At 38.4% G+C, this 21,194-nt stretch overlaps 1 protein-coding gene across 2 annotated transcripts in view; it reads right to left on the bottom strand.

Moving 5' to 3' along the window:
- LOC143736758 (ribosomal protein S6 kinase 2 alpha-like) overlaps positions 1-21,194 on the bottom strand; it is a 66,225-nt gene that overhangs the window by 35,210 nt on the left and 9,821 nt on the right. For both annotated transcript variants that reach the window (XM_077227445.1, XM_077227444.1), the window contains exons 2-10: positions 17,105-17,167; positions 14,801-14,925; positions 14,436-14,532; positions 12,461-12,561; positions 11,975-12,058; positions 11,816-11,883; positions 11,651-11,734; positions 7,416-7,470; positions 5,855-6,065 (exon numbers count right to left, since the gene is read on the bottom strand). In XM_077227445.1, the coding sequence (XP_077083560.1) occupies positions 5,855-6,065; positions 7,416-7,470; positions 11,651-11,734; positions 11,816-11,883; positions 11,975-12,058; positions 12,461-12,561; positions 14,436-14,532; positions 14,801-14,925; positions 17,105-17,159 (880 nt within the window). In that variant the 5' untranslated portion in view covers positions 17,160-17,167. The remainder of the gene's footprint in view (positions 1-5,854; positions 6,066-7,415; positions 7,471-11,650; positions 11,735-11,815; positions 11,884-11,974; positions 12,059-12,460; positions 12,562-14,435; positions 14,533-14,800; positions 14,926-17,104; positions 17,168-21,194) is intronic.

The following is a 21,194-nucleotide window of genomic DNA, read 5'->3' as shown; positions in this document are numbered from 1 at the left end:
TCAGTAAAACGTGTGGGGGACCTGCACGCGCTGTCTGTTAGCGCGTCGTGTCTTGAGTTCGGGCCGAATGACTCTAAAGTCATCCTCAGACCTAGACATGGTTATGTTCCTAAAGTGATGGGCACTCCATTCAGAGCGCAAGTTATTTCGCTGTCAGCTCTGCCAGCATCTAACAGCGAAAGTGATGTGAATCTCCTCTGCCCTGTCAGGGCGCTGAGATTTTACATTACGCGCTCCGCCTCCTTCAGGCGTTCAGAACAGCTTTTTTGTTTCGTTTGGTGGGCGCACCAAGGGTCTCGCCTCCTCGAAACAGAGCCTGTCCAGATGGATAGTGGACGCTATAGCGGCTGCTTACGCGTCAAAAAGTCTACAATGCCCTCTGGGCATCAGGGCTCATCCCACGAGAGGCGTGGCCTTGTCGTGGGCATGGTCCAGTGGGATTTCTATCCATGACATATGTGTAGCGCCGGGCTGGAGCTCCCCGTCTACCTTTGTCAGGTTTTATAACCTAGAAGTTCCTGCCTTGCAGGCTAAACTGTTGTCAGTGTGAAGGAGAGGTGTATTCTGCCCAGATCATCCTGCTCAGATCACTCTCACGTGACTCAGCTCTCCTGGTTGAGCTGCACTAGTAGGGTATGTGCCATGTGCCTATACAGACCGGCGCGCCGCTCTGTATTCCCTATGTGTGCTTATGTACAAGTGATGGCCCGCGTGGCTGGCCACCTTATTTTTCCACTTATGGGGTTCCCCTGAAAGTTCGGGGTCTCATAATGGATGCTTGGCGCGCACGGCGTTGACAAAGTGTTCCCGTAGTGTAAGCTAAACTTACGCAATATGAGAGAACCTCTCGTAAGAGAACGATACTCGGTTACTAACGTAACCTCGGTTCTCTCTAGAGAGGGAACGAGCATTGCGTAACCGACTTCGCTTCAGTCGACGAAAAACCAGGGAAGTCAGCCTAAAGCCCCTATGTTTATACGCTAAGCCACGCCCATTCTGGCAGGCTGTGACGCTATGAAGGCGTGGGCGCCCTTCATTGGGCGTGACATCATGCCGGGCCCACTGGTAGGCTGCAACAGTTGCCCGCAAGGCAGCCAATGAGCATGCGAGATGGCCTGCTCTAGGTCTGCTAGCTGCTGCACTGCGTTGAAAATGAATACAAAATTAAGGATAATTTTTTGGCTTCAATATCTCGAGATCCCGTAGCGTAAGCTAAACTTACACAATACTCGTTCCCTCTCTAGAGAGAACCGAGGTTACGTTAGTAACCGAGTATCGTTTTCTCATGCAATAACAAATGTGCTTTATAAACACAATGTTGGAGAAGCCAGAGAAAAACTAACAATAAAAAAGAAAAGGTTCAGGAGCCCAACTAAAACAAACACTGACCACCATAATGGTGGCTTGAAATGAAAAATTCCATAAATCATTGCCGTCTAAACTTCTGTAGATTCTCAATAACTTTTGTAGATGTATGACAGAAATAAAGTCACACTGGTAATAATAAGTGCAATAATGTGTAAAGGCTCGAAGTCAGTAGTTCTTGTGTTTCTCTTTTTTTCCGTTCTTGTTGTTTCTCTTTCCTTCAATGATTCTGCTTATTAACATCAGGTATCACCACCAATGGCCAATCATCACTTAAGTAAACACTTAATTATGTCATTAACTTCAACACTGTTTCAGTGTTCATTTTTAACACCCTGTAGTTGGACCTATATGTACACCAGGAGTGTTCATTTACACTGGGGATTTTGCTGTGTAAACCTTCATAGTCACGCATGCCTGTTTTATCTGCAGAATAACAAGGCTACAATATGCATTTAAAAAATGAATCAATATATTATTTTGATTAATGGCCACACTCTCCTTTGGAGCATTACAACCACCATGAGCAGCATTTTATGTCTGTTTGGTGTTTTTTTTTATATATATCTTCTGTAAACACGCTGCATAGACAAGCTCAACATATCGTCTTCATACGATCCTTTAAAGGAGAGTCGAGTCAAAGAACCGTAGGGGTTACTTCAGCACTACTCAAGTATCCAGTCTTGATAAAACACTGTTCAGTTAATATGAATCGTCTTGGTTACGTATGTAACCCTGAGTAGGGAACGGAGACATTCCGTCGTGACGACGAATGGGGTTTCGCTTAGAAAGCCTATCGACTTCGAGTATTACAAAACGAGCCAATGGCAAAGAAATGCCATGGGTCTGCAGAATTTGCATGTTGCAACTCTGCCCCACCTCATGGGTGTAAAAGGAGGACACCAGCAACATGCAGAGGCCTTACAGAATACACATATGACCCGGAGGGGGATGCATATGGGAAACACTGGGGTGTCCAGCCCACAGGTGGAATATTTCAACCCCAGGGGTGGAAAGGTTGCTTGCCAAGGGAAAGGCACATGCTCAGCAAGGCTTACAGTGGAAATACAGGGGTCGCCCAGAGGGGGGACCATGCACACGGGAGGCACCTTGCCAACGCACAGGTAATAGACACTGGTGTCGACATCAGCAGTGCTGGAGGAACTCAGGGCTTGTCGGGGAAGCTCATCTGAGGAAATATCGCACGTATCCAGTCCATGGAGTGGAATGGCGAGCAAGCAAAGACACCTGAGCGGGTCCTAGTACTGGCTGGTTGAAGCGAGTACACGAGAGGACACAGGCTCCATTCAGAGATTGTAGAATCTGGCAAATGTGTTCGGTGTCACCCAGCCTACAGCTCTGTAGATGTCTGTTAGCGAGGCGCCATGCGCTAGAGCCCAAGAAGAAGCCACACTCCGGTGGAATGGCCTGTCATACCAAGGGGGCATGGTCGACCTTGCTGCTGCTGGTATGCCAAGCAATGGCGTCCACATCCCGTGAGACAACCTATGCTTGGAGAAGCCTTTCCCTTCAGCTTCCCACCATAACAGACCAAGAGCTGGTCTGAGATCCTGAAACACAGCATTCTGTCTACGTAGGCAGGAGCGCGTACTGAACAGAGCTATGCCAAGGCTGGGTCTGCCTCCTCCAAGGGCAGCGCTTGCAGGTTCACCACCTGGGTGGGAACCTTGGGCACATATCCAGTAATTAAAATTAATTATTTTTTTGTTATTCAGATATGTAGCAGAATATTTTTTTTTGTTATCCAGATATGTAGCAGAATAATTAATTTGTTGTTTGTTATTCAGATATGTAGCAGATTAATTATTTTTTTGTTCATTATTCAGATATGACCATCAGACCCATCATCAGTCTGGAATGGCCTGAGGAACATCACCAACTACAAGTCACCATCCCCCCGATCTGTGGACAATCAACACCTGGCTGACGATTTAAATTCATTTTATTGCAGGTTTGAAAAGCCGTCATTCACACCACATCACTGGATCCCTTTCAGTTTGCTTACAGAGCAAACAGGTCTGTGGATGATGCAGTCAACATGGGACTGCATTATATCCTGCAACATCTCGACAGACCTGGGACTTATACAAGGATCCTCTTTGTGGACTTCAGTTCGGCCTTCAATACCATCATGCCTGGTCTTCTCACAGCCAAACTGACCCAGCTCTCCATACCATCCTCGATCTGTCAGTGGATCTCCAGCTTCCTGACGGACCGGCAGCAGCGAGTGAGACTGGGGAAACACACATCCAGGACTCTCACCACCAGCACTGGCGCCCCTCAAGGGTGCGTTCTCTCCCCACTGCTCTTCTCCCTGTACACTAATGACTGCACTTCTAAAGACCCCTCTGTCAAGCTCCTGAAATTTGCAGACGACACCACTGTCATCGGTTTCATCCAAAACGTTGACGAGTCTGCTTACAGACTGGAGGTTGAACAGCTGGCTGTCTGGTGCAGTTACAACAACCTTGAGCTGAACACGCTCAAAACAGTGGAGATGATCGTGGACTTCAGGAGGAACAGCTCAGCACTCCCCCCACTCACCATCATGAACAGCACTGTGGAAGCAGTGGAGTCATTCAGGTTCCTGGGCACTACCATCTCTCAGGACCTGAAGTGGGACAATCACATTGACTCCATTGTAAAAAAAGCCCAGCAGAGACTGTACTTCCTTCGCCAGCTGAGGAAGTTCAACTTGCCACAGGAGCTGCTGATTCAGTTCTACTCAGCCTTCATTGAGTCTGTCTTATGCACTTCCATCACTGTCTGGTTTGGTTCAGCTACCAAATCAGACATCAGGAGACTACAACGGACAGTCCGGACTGCGGAGAGGATCATTTGTGCCCCCCTGCCAAACCTCCAGGACCTGTACTCTTCCAGAGTGAGGAAGAGAGCAGGTAAAATCATCACAGACTCCACTCACCCTGGACACCACCTGTTTGAACTATTACCGTCAAGACGGAGACTCAGATCACTGGCCACAAGAACATCTCGGCACAGGAACAGTTTCTTCCCACAGGCCATTTCCCTTCTGAACAGTTAACACACCTCCCAAGGCATATGCCTTTAAGTGCAATACTCCCACTGTTTAGTGCAATATCCTACAACTCAGGTGATACTTATATGTAGATTTATTTATTTATTTATAATATTCAAAACACTGTAAATATGTTCATAATCTGTAAATCTGGAAATGTCTATTCTGACTAAACCCAACTGTGATACTTTTATTCTCATATATTTATATTTGTATTCTTTATTCTTATAATTTGTAGTATTATGTTTCATGTTTATTGTTGTATTTGTATATGTCCACTGGAAGCCTCAGCACCAAAACAAATTCCTTGTGTGTGTAAGCACACTTGGCAATAAAGCTCTTTCTGATTCTGATTCTGATTCTGAGATATGTTGCAGATGAATACATTTTTTTGTTTCTTATTCAGATATGTTGCAGATTAATTATTTTTTTGTTTGTTATTCAGATGTTGCAGATGAATTAATGTTTTGTTTGTTATTCAGATATGTAGCAGATGAATTAATTTTTGTTTGTTATTCAGATATGTAGCAGATGAATTCTGTTTAACTAAAGGTTACATTTGTTACTAAAATGTTTAAGTATTAAAGTATGTTTTAATAAAGCTAAAATGCTTTAAAAGGATAAACTATTCCATGTCTGACTCATTTTTAATTATAAAAAGAGCTTCATTTCTATCGTCTATCCGGTCAAGGTGTATAGAGATTTTAAGAAGTAATTTGTACTTGTTGAGTAATTAAATTACTTTTCAGACAGAGTAGTTAGAAAAGTATTATAAATACAATATTGATGATGTAATTAGTAATTATTAATTAATTACTTTTTTTAAGTAACTTACCCAGCACTGTATGAAACCGATCGATAAGGTTTAGAGACACTATGCAGAGCTTCATTCATTATAATGGGAGCTTTTGTAAAGCCAGTTGAGCCTGTGCTGAGACAGATTCAGTCATTATAATTATAAAGAGTGTTCTAGTGTTTTCATGTTGCTTTCTGTGTATAATTTTCTTTTCGAATAACAGTTTTGGGGCAGTCATGGCCTAATGGTAACAGAGTTGGACTGGTGACCCAAAGGTTGCTGGTTCGATTCCAGTACCGGCAGGAATATGACTGAGGTGTCCTTGAGCAAGGCACCTAACCCCCAATTGCTCCCCGGGCGCCACTCAAGGCTGCCCGCTGCTCCGGGTGTGTGTATCCACGTTTGCAGTGCGTGTGTGTTCACTACTCACTACTCTGCTCCTAATGTGTGTGCACTTACTTGGATGGGTTAAATGCAGAGGGTTTACTAAAATTCCAAGTATGGGTTACCATACTTGGCCATCACGTGTCACTTTCACTTTCACTTTTGTTGTTTAATGTTACGTCCTTAGGGAAAGTCTTTATAGTGCTCACTGTAGGCCTCATTAAAGGTATCAATGGAAGTCAATAACCTACGTTGCAGTTCAGGAATCCTCAAGTTTCTCTTTACTGCAGCCTCCAGGAATGGTTTTGCCAGAATCTCATCAGCTGAAGGTCTCGTATGAGGGTCACGGCTCAGCATTTGACGGATTAATTCCTTTAGATCTTCCGAGTAGATATTTGAGATTTGGGGTATGGTTCCCCTCAAGCTAGCGGCATGTAGAAAGCGACGCTCTATGATGTTAGACTGTCAAATAAAGGAAAAATAAAAGTTTGATTAACCTCTAGATTATTAAAAATTAAACATATAAAAAAACTTAGACCTTTATTTATGTGACTGATTTTATATTCAGACACTTTTCTCCAAAGTAACTTGCCATAAAAGAACAAAGGCAATTTGTTAAAGGGTTAGTTCACCCAAAAATGAAAATTCTGTCAGTATTTACTCTCCCTCATGTTGTTCAACCCCGTAAGACCTTCGTTCATCTTTGGAACACCAATTAAGATATTTTTGATGAAATCTGAGAGCTGGATCACTCCTCCATAGGCTTCTTCAGGGATTGAAACTTGCCAGCCCCGAAAAGTTATTAATATAAAGACATCGTTAAAATAGTCCAAGTGACTACAGTGGCTCAATCTTAAGTTTATCAAACGACGAGAATACTTTTTGTGCGCAAAAACCCCCAAAAATAACGACTTTATTTCAACTATTCATTTCCTTCTCTGTGGGCCTCGAGTCAGTTCACTAGTGTAACAGCGTAAGCTTCTGTTGTTGTACATCACACGCATCACACACATGACCAGCGTCGGCCAATAGTGAGCCTACGTGTGATGTAGCTCTACCCAATCACACTACGTTAACTGACTAGAGGCCCACAGAGAAGGAAATTAATAGTTGAAATAAAGTCGTTATTTTTGTTTGTTTTTGTGCACAAAAAGTATTCTCGTCGCTTGATAAACTTAAGATTGAGCCAGTGTAGTCACTTGGACTATATTAACGATGTCTTTAATAACTTTTCGGGGCTGGCAAGTTTCAATCCCTTAGAAGCCTATGGAGGAGTGATCCAGCTCTCAGATTTAATCAAAAATATCTTAATTCGTGTTCTGAAGATGAACGATGGTCTTACAGGGTTGGAACAACATGAGGGAGAGTAAATACTGACAGAATTTTCATTTTTTGGGGAACTATCCCTTTAAACAAAGCCAACAGTATTTGTAGGACACAGTTCCAAACGTATTATACACATAGATTATGAAGCAAGCTAGAGAAGAGGAGAAATGCAGAGGGAAAAAAAAAATATTTCTGTGTGCAAATGTAAACTAATATTTCCTTTTGGTACAAATGGCAACATTTTCCTCCATAGCAGTTACCAAGATCTTAAAATAGATTTGGACTGTTCTATTTGTTTGTACACTTTGAAGTTAATAAGTTAATTGAATGAGCCATAGGATTATTTTAATTTGCATTGACACGATTTAATGCACTAATGGACTGGCCATTTGTTCAGTGTGTGTCCGTGTCTATGGCCCTCACAATATGCTAATTTTTTGAGAAGGACCTGTATATATGTATATATACACACACACACACACTCACCCACACATCCAGCATGCAGAGATCATGAAGCAACCATCCCAATGACCAGATGTCACTAAAAAAAGACAGTATAATTTAGTTAGTTACCTCAATTGATATAGTATCACATCTATGTTCTGTTTTCATTGTGATTTGGTTTTCCCTGTTTGCTTTGCTAGATTGTGTTCTAGTTAATCTCCTTGGCTGTCATTTAGATTGCACCTGTCCCCATTATATTAGTTATTGTCATCCTCTGTGTATTTAAGCCCTGTGTTCTTTGCGTTTGGTGTCGTTTCAGTTTACTGGTCTTGTTTCCCTGTGATTCTCCTGTCTATCTGAATCTTTAGTCATTTTCAAGAAACAACTCAAGACTCATTAAAGGATTAGTTCACTTTCAAATAAAAATCTCCTGATAATTTCCTCACCCCCATGTCATCCAAGATGTCCAAGTCTTTCTTTCTTCAGTCGAAAATAAATTAAGGTTTTTGAGGAAAACATTCCAGGATTTTCCTCCATATAATGAACTTCAATGGCAACCAACGTTTAGAAGGTCCAAATGTCTCAATTCAGCTTCAAAGACTCGACACGATCCCAGTCGAGAAATAAGGGTCTTATTTAGAGAAACGATCGGTCATTTTCTAAAAAATAAATAAAAATGATATACTTTTTAACCACAAATGCCCTTCTTGTACCATCTCTGAGATTCGCCATGCATTACATCATCGCGTTGGAAAGTTCACGCTAGACGTACACTGTAAAAAAAAAATCGTAAAAAAGCGGTCAATGACTGGCAGCTGCGGCTGCCAAACAAAAACCGTAAAAATAAAGTAAAATATCGTAATTTAAATGAAATGCAAAAAACTTTTACACAAATTTTCCTTACATTTTTTACAGAAAAACACTGTTATTTTACAACTATTTCCTGAATTATTACGATCAAACACCTTCATTGTAAAAAAATCCCATAAAAAAACAGTCAAATGACTGTCAGCAATGGCTGCCATACAAAAACCATAAAATTAATGTAAAATATCTTAATTTAAATAAGTGCAAAATACTTTTACAGAAATCTTCATTAATCTTTTTTAACAGAAACACACAGTTAAAACACAGTTACTTCACATTTATTTTCTGATTTATTTACTGAAAAACACGCAGTTAATTACATGCATGATTTGCTTTGACTATATACGTCACTACATCAGCAACTACACAGTTACTGTCAGTTAAATAAAGAAACATGCAGCATGTCATCAGTTTCATTTGCTCATCCTGGACTGAAGCTCAGGCTCTACTCTTCAACACAATGGTGACACACGAAAAACACCATACAGAAACACTTTAAACCCCAACAGAACATTAAACACTACCAGATCTCTCAGGATCTAAGCATCTTTGCTTATTACAATCCAGACTTTATTTCTTTCATACTAACATTATTATTGAGAATTAAAAGAGGTTTAGAAGTTGAAGCTTTATTGAAAAGAATAAAGTTTGATGTCACACTGATGGAGATCAGTGTTTGCTTTAGTTGGGCTCTTGAACTTTTAATGTTGAACTTTAATGTTTCTCTGCCTGCATTAACTGTGTGTCTCTGATGCATATTTCTTATGGTAAGAGTCTAAGAGAAACTCAGATCGGATAATGTTGGTCACTTTGTAGTGAGAATAGTCATCATGTAGAGTCCGGCTCCATTGATACCATCTGAAGTATAATATCTGGTTATGTCATTAAATATTAGTTATTCATTTTGCATGACAAAGCTTCTATAAAACATTCTCCAGTGCTGTGATACTCAGATTTTATGAAGTCATTATACAGAAAATATTTGACAGGATCATTTAGACTCACTCAGACATCAAGAATCAGCGTATGAATCACAACAATGGTGACAATGAAAAAAAAAACTTTTTTGGTTGTCACCATTGTTGAGATTCATATGTTGATTCTTGATGTCTCTATACAACTAAAAAAAGACAAGTTTTTTTGTGTAGTATATATATATATATATATATAAATAAATGCATATTGTTATAATACTTATACCACAATATTCTAAGGGTCATGTGAAAAAATATGACATTAATTAAAGACTTTGTATAAAGCTAAATACCACCTACATACTCTGTAATCTAAGCTATCATATACAGAGATTTGACTGTCATATCAGTGAATCAGATCATCATATGATGACTATAACATCATCAATTAATAATCAAGATCATCTGATATTTTCTCCAGCATTTATGACAAACATGTATCAAATACACAGTTAAAGCAGCCAGAGAAAAGCATAAGTTAAATTTCAAGGGTCATGACCCCAACTAAAGCAGACACTGATCCCAATCATGGTGACATAAAATTTATTTTAAAGTTTTTTACACTTTATTTAAATTAGCATATTTTACTTTAATTTTATGGTTTTTGTTTGGCAGCCGCAGCTGCCAGTCATTTGACCCTTTTTTTACGATTTTTTTACAATGAAGGTATTTGATCATAATAATGCAGGAAATACCTGTGAAATAACAGTGTTTTTTCGGTTTATTTAAATTAGCATATTTTACTTTAATTTTATGGTTTTTGTTTGGCAGCCGTAGCTGCCAGTCATTTGACCATTATTTTACGATTTTTTTTACAATGAAGGTATATGATCGTGATTATTCAGGAAATACCTGTAAAATAACAGTGTTTTTCAGTTTATTTAATTTAGGATGTTTTACAGTTTTTTGGGGAGCTGACAGTCATTTGACCATTTTATCATTTAACTGTTTTGTTACTGTTAAATTACAGATTATATTTGTAATTTTACATACATTTTTATTTAATTTAAGAAAACAGAAAAAATACTGTATGAAAAATACAATCAATTTTCTGTATAAAAAATGTAAATTACTGTAATTTGTCATTAATGTCACAATACCTAAAATAACAGCTGGATTTTTATTTTACAGATATTATTTGTAATTTTACAGTGTTTTGAGTACAATTTAAAATGAAAGAAAATGATCGTCAAAAAATCACAGTTATTTTCTGTAAAATTAGGATTTTTTTTTACAGTGTAGTCGGAAGTACCGACCCAGTGTTTACAAGTATGATGTACAGTATGTATGTTGAATGACACATATTTATATGTATTTGTGTCAGTTGATTGTATAAAATGGTCCTTACGTGTGCATATCATTATTGGTACGTGTATTAGTCTTTGCCCGTTCGCTTTGTAAACACTGGGTCGGTATTTCTGACTACGTCTTGCGTGACCTTTCCAACGTGATGATGTAATTCGTGGGGCATCTCAGAGATGGTACAAGACGGGCATTTGTGGTTAAAAAGTATAAACTTTTTTCATTTTTTTTATTACCAATCGTTTCAATCCAATCGATAAGACCCTTATTTCTCGACTGGGATCGTGTCGAGTCTTTGAAGCTGCATTGAGACATTTGGACCTTCAAAACGTTGGTTGCAATTGAAGTTCATTATATCGAGAACAATCCTGGAATGTTTTCCTCAAAAACCTTAATTTCATTTCGACTGAAGAAAGAGAGACTTAGACATCTTGGATGACATGGGGGTGAGTTAATTATCAGGAGATTTTTATTTGAAAGTGAACTAATCCTTTAATACTGGCACTTATTTCTATTCTTTTCTTTTCTTGACAAGATCACGTATCCCATACCAACAACTAACCCTACCCGTCATTAAAACAATAAGCTCTATTAACGAACACACTTGTCACAGCACTTACACATTGTTTTCCTATTGTTAGTTTGATTGTTTCTATTTATCTCCTCATTTGTAAGTCGCTTTGGATAAAAGTGTCTGCTAAATTATTAAATGTAAATGGATTATTGGATTAAAGACTCAGAGCTATTCTTACAGATGTTACAGCTATTCTTCATTTTGCGCTTTATTATAACTGTCATTCATTACATATAGTTAATTTTATTGTTTTGGGTGACCTTCATCTGAATGCTTAACTTTCATGTTCTTTAACTCCCGGTTTTGCAGACAATGCTTAAGTCTCAGACTAAAATGCATTAATGTTGTTGTTTTAACTGAAAGCATATCTTATTATGTCTCAAGATGCACACCAGTAATGTTGTTTTTTTCTAAGACATGTTTATAAAAGCTACTTAAATGTCCTAACTGAACTAAGGCCTAATCCTGGCTTAATTTCAAACCTGTCTGTGAAACCAGGCCTCAGTGCCTAACCTAACCCTAACCCTAACCCTATTACCATATATTTAGAAAAACCATACCTTTTAGAATTGTGTCTGTTTTCATAGATCTCTGGGCTGAAATAGAGCTCTGCACCCACAACCGATGTTGCATATTCATCAGCTCTTAAACAGAAAAATCAAACATGTACATTCAAATGGATGGAACAAAATCCCTTCAAAAATCCTATTACTATTTAATTTCACCTTTGCAGCACTTTTGAGCATCCGAAATCTCCTAGATTGATGTAACCATCCTCAGTAAGAAAAACATTCTAGAAGAACACCATAAATCATCACATGAACACATAAATACATTTGGCTTTCATTTTAATAAATGATTAAATGACCTTTGTCAATGTCTACCTGTGGTTTTATATCTCTGTGGAGAACATTGTTCTCATGAAGATACTGCAGAGCCAGACAAATCTGAACAAGCCAGTCAATGATCTGCACACAGAAGAAAAAAGAAAGCAGTCATTTATTCCATACATTGCATTTGTTTTATTTGGTATATTTGAGTTCTAAAAGGTTGCATTTGCCATTAGTGTACTATAGTGAAAAAATGGTTCTTGTTTTACAGTATACCCCCAAATGTATCATTCAGTGTTGAGTATTAATACAGTAATTGAGTAATTAATACAAGCACATTCATCCAAAACATCCGAAAATGTATTTTCCCTTGTGTTTGTATTTCAAAGTTTGGTACTACACCAGAAACAAACTATACGATGCTTTTAACAAAATACATCATAAAATATAATTAGAACTACAATTAGCATCACATAATATAATTAACAGCTCTTGAGCGAATGTGCTCTCTCTGACTCAGAGTGCATATATAACACTCACCTGTTCTTCTTCAAAAGTGTTTTTTTGTGCTTTCATTTTCTTGAATAGATCTCCTCCTGCACAATACTCCGACACAATGTAGAAGTATCCAGATTCTTCATCTTAAAAAACATCCAAAAAATAAAACCAATGATGTATTATTATGGAATATCTACAAATATAGGAAATTACACATGTATAAACTACCAGTCAAAAGTTTGGAAATGCTCTTATTTCTCTCATTACTCCAGTCTGCAGAGTCACACTGCTTTGATCACAGGAATAAATTACATGTTACAATATATTCACATAGAAAACACTTATTTGATACAGTAAAAAATATTTCACAATATCACTGTATTTTTGATCAAACAAATGAAGCCTTGGTGACCCAAAAAGCATATTTATTCCAATCTTCTGACAGGTAGTGTATTCATATGCTTGTATGTAAGTCAAATACAAGTAATATATTTACCTTTCAGAATAATCTCTTATACTAAGATTCTGATTTTTCTGTCATTGTTTTTTTATTCACTTGTTAAACTAATTTGTCAAAACACAGTTTAAAATAAATCCACTATATGTCATCAATATATAATATTCTTTAAAAGTTTAAGGGGTTCTTGCCAATGGGAAAATAACCTCTTTATCATTCATCCTTCTCTGGCATTGTCAGGGTTCTGTCACTTCTGTCTAGTGTGTTCTTGGTTTTATGACAGAGCCGTGACTGTATTTTCTTGTCTTTGTCTGTGACTGGTTTCATGTGCGGATCGTGTGTGTTCGGATTCTGGCACTAATGTCATGTTCGGTATCGGTTCTGTGTCGGGATTCAGACATTCGTGCTCCGAGTGCTTGTCTTCTGTCTGAGTATTCATTCATTCTCGTGTGCTCTTCTGTCTGTGTGTTTTGTGCTTTCATGTCGTGTGTTTTCTTGTGCTGTTGCATGCAGCTTGTGTTTTAAATTGACTGTGTGTTTTCATGATGTCATGTTTTGTGTGAATTATGTCCTCATTAGCTGTGTTCATGTCTTGTTTTGATTTTATTGAATTTTCATCATATTTTAGCATGACAATCATCATATTGTTTCATCATAGCATGACAATGACCTGTGAGTCCCGATTGGTGAAGATGGGGCAGGCAATTACTAGAGATGTATCACATCCCTATTTGGCGAGTATGAGCTGTTACCATCAGGCAGACGGGACAGGGTGCCATCTCTCCGAACCAACCGGGCCCGCAGGTCATTTGTGCCTACTAGTATTGGATTTCTTAACAAGCAATGAGATGTGATAATAAAACAGAGTTGAATCTTGGGGGGTCGGGGAGTTTTTCTTTTGTTATTTTTTAATTTTACTTACCTTTAAAATACTAGATTTGATCAATAAATAATAAATAAATAGTAATTTAGCACATTCCTCACATTATTTCAACCTAAATAAAATAAAAAATATCTTACATTGGGCGTCTTTGCGACCACTTGTGGAAAAAATAAATAATATAACGATATTTCATGACTCTTGCCACTAGATGGGCGTATCGCTCTATATGGAGCAAATGAGCTGTTCCACTGGGTCCTAGACATCATGTAGACATTATAAAATACTTTTTTGGTAGTTTTGGCATTTTTGTTTTTTTCTATGTGTACTGAAGCATTCCTCACATTCCATTCATTGCTAAGGGGGTCAAATTGACCCGCAAGGGAAGGATTTGTTACTTTTTTATATTTCAACCACAAAACCTTTTTTTTTTTTTTTTTTCTTGGATGAAAATTGTTTTTTAAAATGAGTTTCGGGTCAAAATGACTTGTATTTTTACCCTGTACATATTAAAAGTAAATGCACATCACTCATCTTTGCCCATCTTACTACACATGTTCACTGTTAGTTGTTCAGATTCATAAAAAGGTTTCACACTTTCTAAATAAAAATGTAAAATTTATTTTCAGACTGAAGGAACATTGTAATGCTTTTCTTTTTTATAATTTAAACAGACACACCTTCAAAGGAGTCCTCGTAACCAACGATGTATCCATGGTGCAGATCCTTCAGGATGTTGATTTCGTTTTTGGCTGCGTCTCGATTAAAATTCACATTCTGCGAAGAACACATTTAATCTATGTGATGTTTATCTCTAGGATCTTATTAACATGTTCAATCAATCCATCCATCTTCATAGCTTTATTTCCGCTTGTTGCAGCGTTACCTTCACACACACATTTGGATTTCTCACAGGTTTTATGCCACATTTGGGACACAATCACACAAACGTACAATTTTTTGTCATCGAACCAGGAACTATCTTGCTGTGAGATGACCCTAATTAATATCTTCAATACTTTAATAAATTATTGATAGTACTTACATCTCTGTAGTTGATCTCTTTGACCACAAATGAATCTTCATCTGGATTCCTAACCAGAAACGCTCTTCCTGAAATCCCTTGTCCAAGTTCTTCTTTTATGGTGAACTCGTGTTTTTTTAACACTTCTACAATGACGATTCAAATCGAAAATTACCATTAGCAAAAATAACACTATATAAATACAAATATTACTCAAAAAATTATTGGCAAAACAAATATTTACAATAGATTCAGTAGCTACTGATTACCTTATGCTTATTTATTATTAATGCTAATTATTTAATACATTTGTTTAATACTAATACTTATTAGTATACAATACTAATGTGTTGTGGTTGCATTTCTTGGTGTGCAATGTTCAATATAACAAAATATTATATAAATTAAACTACCATTTAATTTACATAATATTATATACATATTTATATACAATTTATTTGTGAATAAAAATGAGAAGTTAGAAACCACTGTGACAGTTACGCACGCACATACACACACACACACACACACACACACACACGCACGCAAGCACACACACACACACACACACACACACACACACACGCACACACATGTAAACCCGCGCTGGGTCAGGCCAATGAGGGTCTTCTGATCAGTGGGTGAACGGCTCTGCGTGTTACAAGTCTTTCCTTTTCCGCAACATTCAAGATTAAATGAAATACATTTTTCATGTGTATTGACTCGTTATTTCATCTGACTCCATAAATGAAAAAGGTTTTAATGATATCTGGGTATCATTAAAAGTTACTGAATGTTTGATTATTCTTTTTAAACTCTTTAATTATGTTTTACCCCTTCAGATTAGGAAACTACCGCTTAGAGGTCCTCGCATCTTCTGCGGGTCTCACGATCACAATCTCGTCAGTTTCGTCACTAAACAGAGGTTTTGACTAATATCTCAGACGGGCGGATTCACCCAAAACACAATTAGAGATACTTTCCTTTTAGTCCCCTTGAATTGCATACACTTCAACTTAAATCAATCGTTATACTTTAGTAGAGGTTTTGGCCCTATTATAGGAATGAGTTGACCAACAATCCTTCCCTTATAATAGTTTGGATTGGCCAAGCCTGTGATTTCTCACGTACACTTATCTAAAGTTACATTAAATTAAGACAGAGGTAGAATAGACGTACCCAAATTTAGGTTGGTCAAGCAGCGCTTTTGCTGCCCTAAACGGAAAACCCCGTCTCTACAAAACAAGTACACTTGAACTAGTGACAAAGTATTAGCCGTCGCCAATCTGACACAAACTTGCAGGAGCATACGAATCCAGTTAATCTACTTGGGAGAACAAACTTAGAGTCAATCAGAGTAAAATCAAATGTTTACAATTCATTGACCAGGTAATGAAGCAATAATTCAAAATCCAATTCATGAGAATAAAATCATCAGTTAATCATGTCCTGACAACAATCCAGAAATCGAAGAATTTGTAGAAAGTATTACCTGGCAACGAAAATTACACACAGCGATTGTGTGGGCAGTCAACCTACAGACTCCCAGAACCTTTTGCCCATTTTCCTTATAAACTCAGATAATTCCATTTGTTTACCAAATGGTGGTGTCCTGGTGTCTGTCGTTATGATTAGATTTTGTCCCCTAGTGAGGGGCTCACAACTGTGAGACCAGAATGGAGGATCTGGGCGAGGGAACACCTTTGAGGGACACATTACTTCTCATATTTTGTAACTACTTTTAGCTTTCCATTATGGTTGGGAGAATTAGACCATTTAACCAGGCGCACTGAGACACTTTAAATGATACCAAATATGTATAGTTACTTTTTTGATGCTAACACATTTAACATTTCATGGGTTTTCAGTGAGTTTCAGGTGAGCAGGAGAAGGGGGAGAGGGGTGAGATTGTCCAAGTGAGGTGTGAGTTGCACTGTGTGCGTCTCGGATGCTGAAGTTACATCATTATGCAAGGGAGGGTTCACATGTTAATTCTCAGGAGAGCTTTTTGCTTCCTCGAGGGGTAGCCCAGACATTCTGGCACCCGCCTTACACACACACACACACACACACACACACACACACACACACACACACACACACACACACACACACACACACACACACACACACACACACAGACAGCATCAGTTGAAGCCCACTTCTCTTTGTTTAATTGAATTAAACTGGTTGTGGAGAGATTCTTGTTTTTTACTACATCACAGCTAAGAAAGGCCAGTAAGACTCAGTTTAGATATGCAAATCACACAAGACCACCACAGTCATTGTTATAGGAGCATTCAGACTTTGATTAATTAAACTCACCTGCTCTTTCTGCTGCTCTGGTATCATTATGATTGTTTTGTGCTGAGTTACTCATGTTTAATGCTGTTATGAAAAAAGGACAAGAGGTTCAAATTCAGTATAAGAAACAAAACAGTAAATTGTGTTACACAATACAGAACATAACAATATTCAATGCACACGTGGGCTTTTTTCGGTCAGTTTAGCAACAAAGAGGACCGAGATTATTAAAGGAGGCAAAGTGATTGTACAAATGAGCTGTTTATTTAATAATTTCAGTTGCTTCTTTCTCAGTGCTCAGTCGAACTTCAACAGCTGCTGACTTCCAGCAGCAACAATTACATTTCCTCATCATTTCATGATGTTAAAAACCTTGAGATGGAGGTTAATACTAATAGAAATAACTTAATACTAAAAGATTGCTGGATCTTGTGCTGTAGAATCACAAAGATACTATAATCAATAAAAATAAAATTAAAATACCCATGAAACCATAGCTTAGACGCCTGAAGAGATCAGTGAATAAGACAAGTCCAAGAAGATTATGGCATCATAACAACAGCCAAAAACACCTGATCAACTTCCTCTTGGCTTTTTCTTGTCATAATACAGTTGGTAGTCAACTAGAATGCCTATTACCGTGGCACTAGCAAAAATAAACAAATCATATTTTAAAGTCGTTTGCAAAATGACCGCCAGGTGGCGCATTTTGCAAAACAGCAGCAATTGCCGCATTTGGGGGTCTTCATGGTGAGAAGAGCCCAGTTGACGAAGAGGTTCCACTTCAACGCGTAGACATGTCTCGTGGACGATGCTAAGCGGAAGTGATGGTAACCACCACAGCTGGTAGTAGGATACTCAACCTGCCTCATCCCATTCAGGAGCCACACGTGGAGGTTCCAAAGATCAGGACGAGGGTGCCAAGGGTGTTTAGATGTCATTTTCAAATGAGAGAGATGGAGAACATAGAGAGCACACAGAGCACAAAGAGAAATGGTTTAGAAGGCCTCTGTTCATGCTTTTATAATGTTCGCTCCTCCCCTTTGTTTGGTAAACCATGAGAATTATGTTTTCCCCTCCCCCACGGCACGGGGGGAATAAATTTATGTAAAATTATAATGAACATTATACAATTATAACATGTTATAGTGACCTCAATAAAACAACCAAAACAAATGTGTGTGAAATTTTAATATTTCTTATGTTTTATACAGCTAAAAGAGCCTGGGGTCAAATTGACCCCAAGGAACACTGATCCTACAAAATGTGTACAGGACATTGAAAAAATATCAGCAGGTTAATTAATGTTTACAGAGTTGTCCCCATTAAATTAGGGAAAGTCATTAAATCTGAAGCAAAAAAAAAAAAAAAAATATATATATATATATATATATATATATATATATATATATATATGCATTTACAGACGTTAAACATTGAATGGGGTCAAATTGACCCCAAAGATAATAGGAGTGTAAGATAAAAAGACACACCCTCAAAATGTATTTTAACAGCAATAAACTGTAAGTTATAAAACAGGTTTATACTGGCAACACTGTTGCTAGTAGTTTACTGTAAAATCTTGTTTTTTAGGTCACCATTGTGCTGAAGAGTAGAGCCTGAGCTTCAGTCCAGGAGAAGATCTAGAAACATTGATGATACGCTGCATGCTGCTTTATTTAAAAGGCAGTGATTGTGAAGTTACTGGTCCAATGGAAATCTCTTTATTTACAAACCTTTTTTTGTGGTTTCAAATTAAATAAGTTTGTGGGAGCCATTTGCTATTGTTGATGTAGTGGTGGTGGTCAACACTAGAGGGCATTGTGCTTGTGCTATAGTAGCGAAGGTCACGGTGGCACAGGGGCGCCAGCTGATTTAATCTACAGGTGTAGCGAGGGAAAGTATGCTAGGGTGTCGGGGAGATCACACAGTTTTTACCGCTGGCACGCCACAGCTAGATTAGTCCTCACGTTTGCATATACTCTGAACTCTGTAAACCATCTTTCTATTAAATGGGAACATCACCCAAAGACGCTAAACGTTGTGGACTTCAAATTCATCCGAAGTGGACAAACAGCGTGTCAAAAACAGGATCTAGCCCTCACCCTGCCGAGTGTCTGATTTGCGTTAAGACAGTCACTACACAAGTAAAAACCTCGATCTCGCTGAGACGTCCTGGAGGAAGAACGAATGAAAATCTGGTCTCGTTTGGATACGTTGGAAGTTGGAGAACAACTGGATTTCGTTTGTGGAATGCTTTGGAAGTTGAATAAGCAAATGGATTACTTTATCGAGCCTGAAACTGCAGCATGGTAAAGTTATAAACTGGGTCATCCATCGACAATAATAAGGTAGGATAAATCATTTTATCATTAACCGGCAAAGGAAAACTTGGATGTTCTTGATAAGCAGGTTACGATCTGAAAGACTTTTACGTCTGCACAACAAATGACGCAGTGTTGATATTATTGCTATACAGGTCACGTGTTGCGAGTGTGTTGCCTAGGAAAACTGAAAGGCAATAGTCGACATAGCGCAATAACAAGGCCCGTGAATCTTATAAAGTAATCTGTTGAAAATGAGTGACACACAAGGCAATAATGAAAATGAAGCTACAGAGTTGCAACGTGAGGATAGCGAAAAAAGGACAAGAAAGCCAACCGCTAAAGGAATTGTTATGATAATTGAAAGACTTCAAAAGGAAAGAAGTATGACTTTTTTTTTAAACAAGCAAAATAAAAACAGATATCGTCCCGTTTTTGTGTTCTGTTGAAAAGGTTCCTGCAAATGTGACAAACGTTCAACAAAAGTTAAAAGGGTTTAAGTCTCTATGTCAAAATGCCTTTGATCTTCACAATACATTGCTCAATGAGTTTTCTCTGCCTGAAGAGGAACAGAAAAGACAGGTAGAATGGTTTCAGTCAAAAAGGTCCGTTAATGATGCATTTGTTGAGGAAGTGTATAAATGGTTGAAGGAGATGGGAGCTTCATGTGATGATGAAAATGTGAATGATGCCGCTGACATTGTTGATGATGATGATGACGATGATGATGATGGTGATGGCCAGGGTGCACAACGAAAGGTGAAAAACAAAGATGCTCAATCTGTGTGTCAAGATGACATTAGGCCAGGGGACAGTGTGTCTAATGTGTCCAGCAAAAGATCAAGCAAAAGAAGCCATGGGAGTTCCAGTACATCTTCCGCACGGTTAAAGGCAAAGGCAGAAAGGGCAGCTTTGATGGGGAAGGCTGCTGCTTTACAAAGGAAGCATCAGCTCGAGGAACAAGAGGAGGAAGTCCGATTGGAAAGAGTCAAGCTAAGGAAAAGAAAGGAACAGTTGGAACTTGATGCACATATTGCTATGGCTGCTGCAAGGCTTTCAGTGCTGGAAGGCAGTGATGTGGGAAGGGCTGCATCAGATGGAATGAACTCATACGTGAGTAAGGCATGTAACGGGCAAAATCTTGAACTTAATCCAAATTCAAGCATTTATGTTCCTAAACAAAGCACAATGGCTACAAAACCAACCTCAAGAGAACCACCTTTGTCTCCTGTTCATGTCGAGGACCCCTTTGCACGCTCACAGAATCACGAACAGCGTCGTGTCATATCATCAGCAAGGGATAGCACTTTTAGACTGCAGTCACAGCCACACAATGGAATACATGGTACTGGCCAACAGCATCGGGTTGAAAATGTTCTTCCAACCTTCATAACTGTGCCTGCTGGATCAGTAGCTGCACAAGAACAGCAATTGCACAGGCTTCAGCCAGCACAGAACATTCCACCAATGCAAAGCACTGTGGACCGAAATGCCCTATGTGGAATCTTGCAAAGGCAGAATGAGATTACATCAATGCTTGTGCAGCAGCAAATGTCATCAAGTTTGCCACAGAAAGACATTGCCATATTTGATGGAGATCCATTGCAATTTCTTTCATTTGTTAGAGCTTTTGAACACTGTATCGAGGGGAGAACTAGCAGCTATCAAGACTGTCTGTACCTGTTAGAGCAATGTACTACAGGGCAGCCTAGAGAGCTGGTTCGAAGTTGCTTACGTATGTCATCGCAGCAAGGATATCAAAGAGCAAAAGGTCTTCTGAGAGAGCA

Source organism: Siphateles boraxobius, unplaced genomic scaffold, assembly GCF_051911475.1.
Source record: "Siphateles boraxobius isolate OS27281-9 unplaced genomic scaffold, OSU_SipBor_1 130, whole genome shotgun sequence".
Taxonomy (NCBI): Eukaryota; Metazoa; Chordata; class Actinopteri; order Cypriniformes; family Leuciscidae; genus Siphateles; species Siphateles boraxobius.
This window is presented reverse-complemented; position numbering and strand designations above follow the sequence as displayed.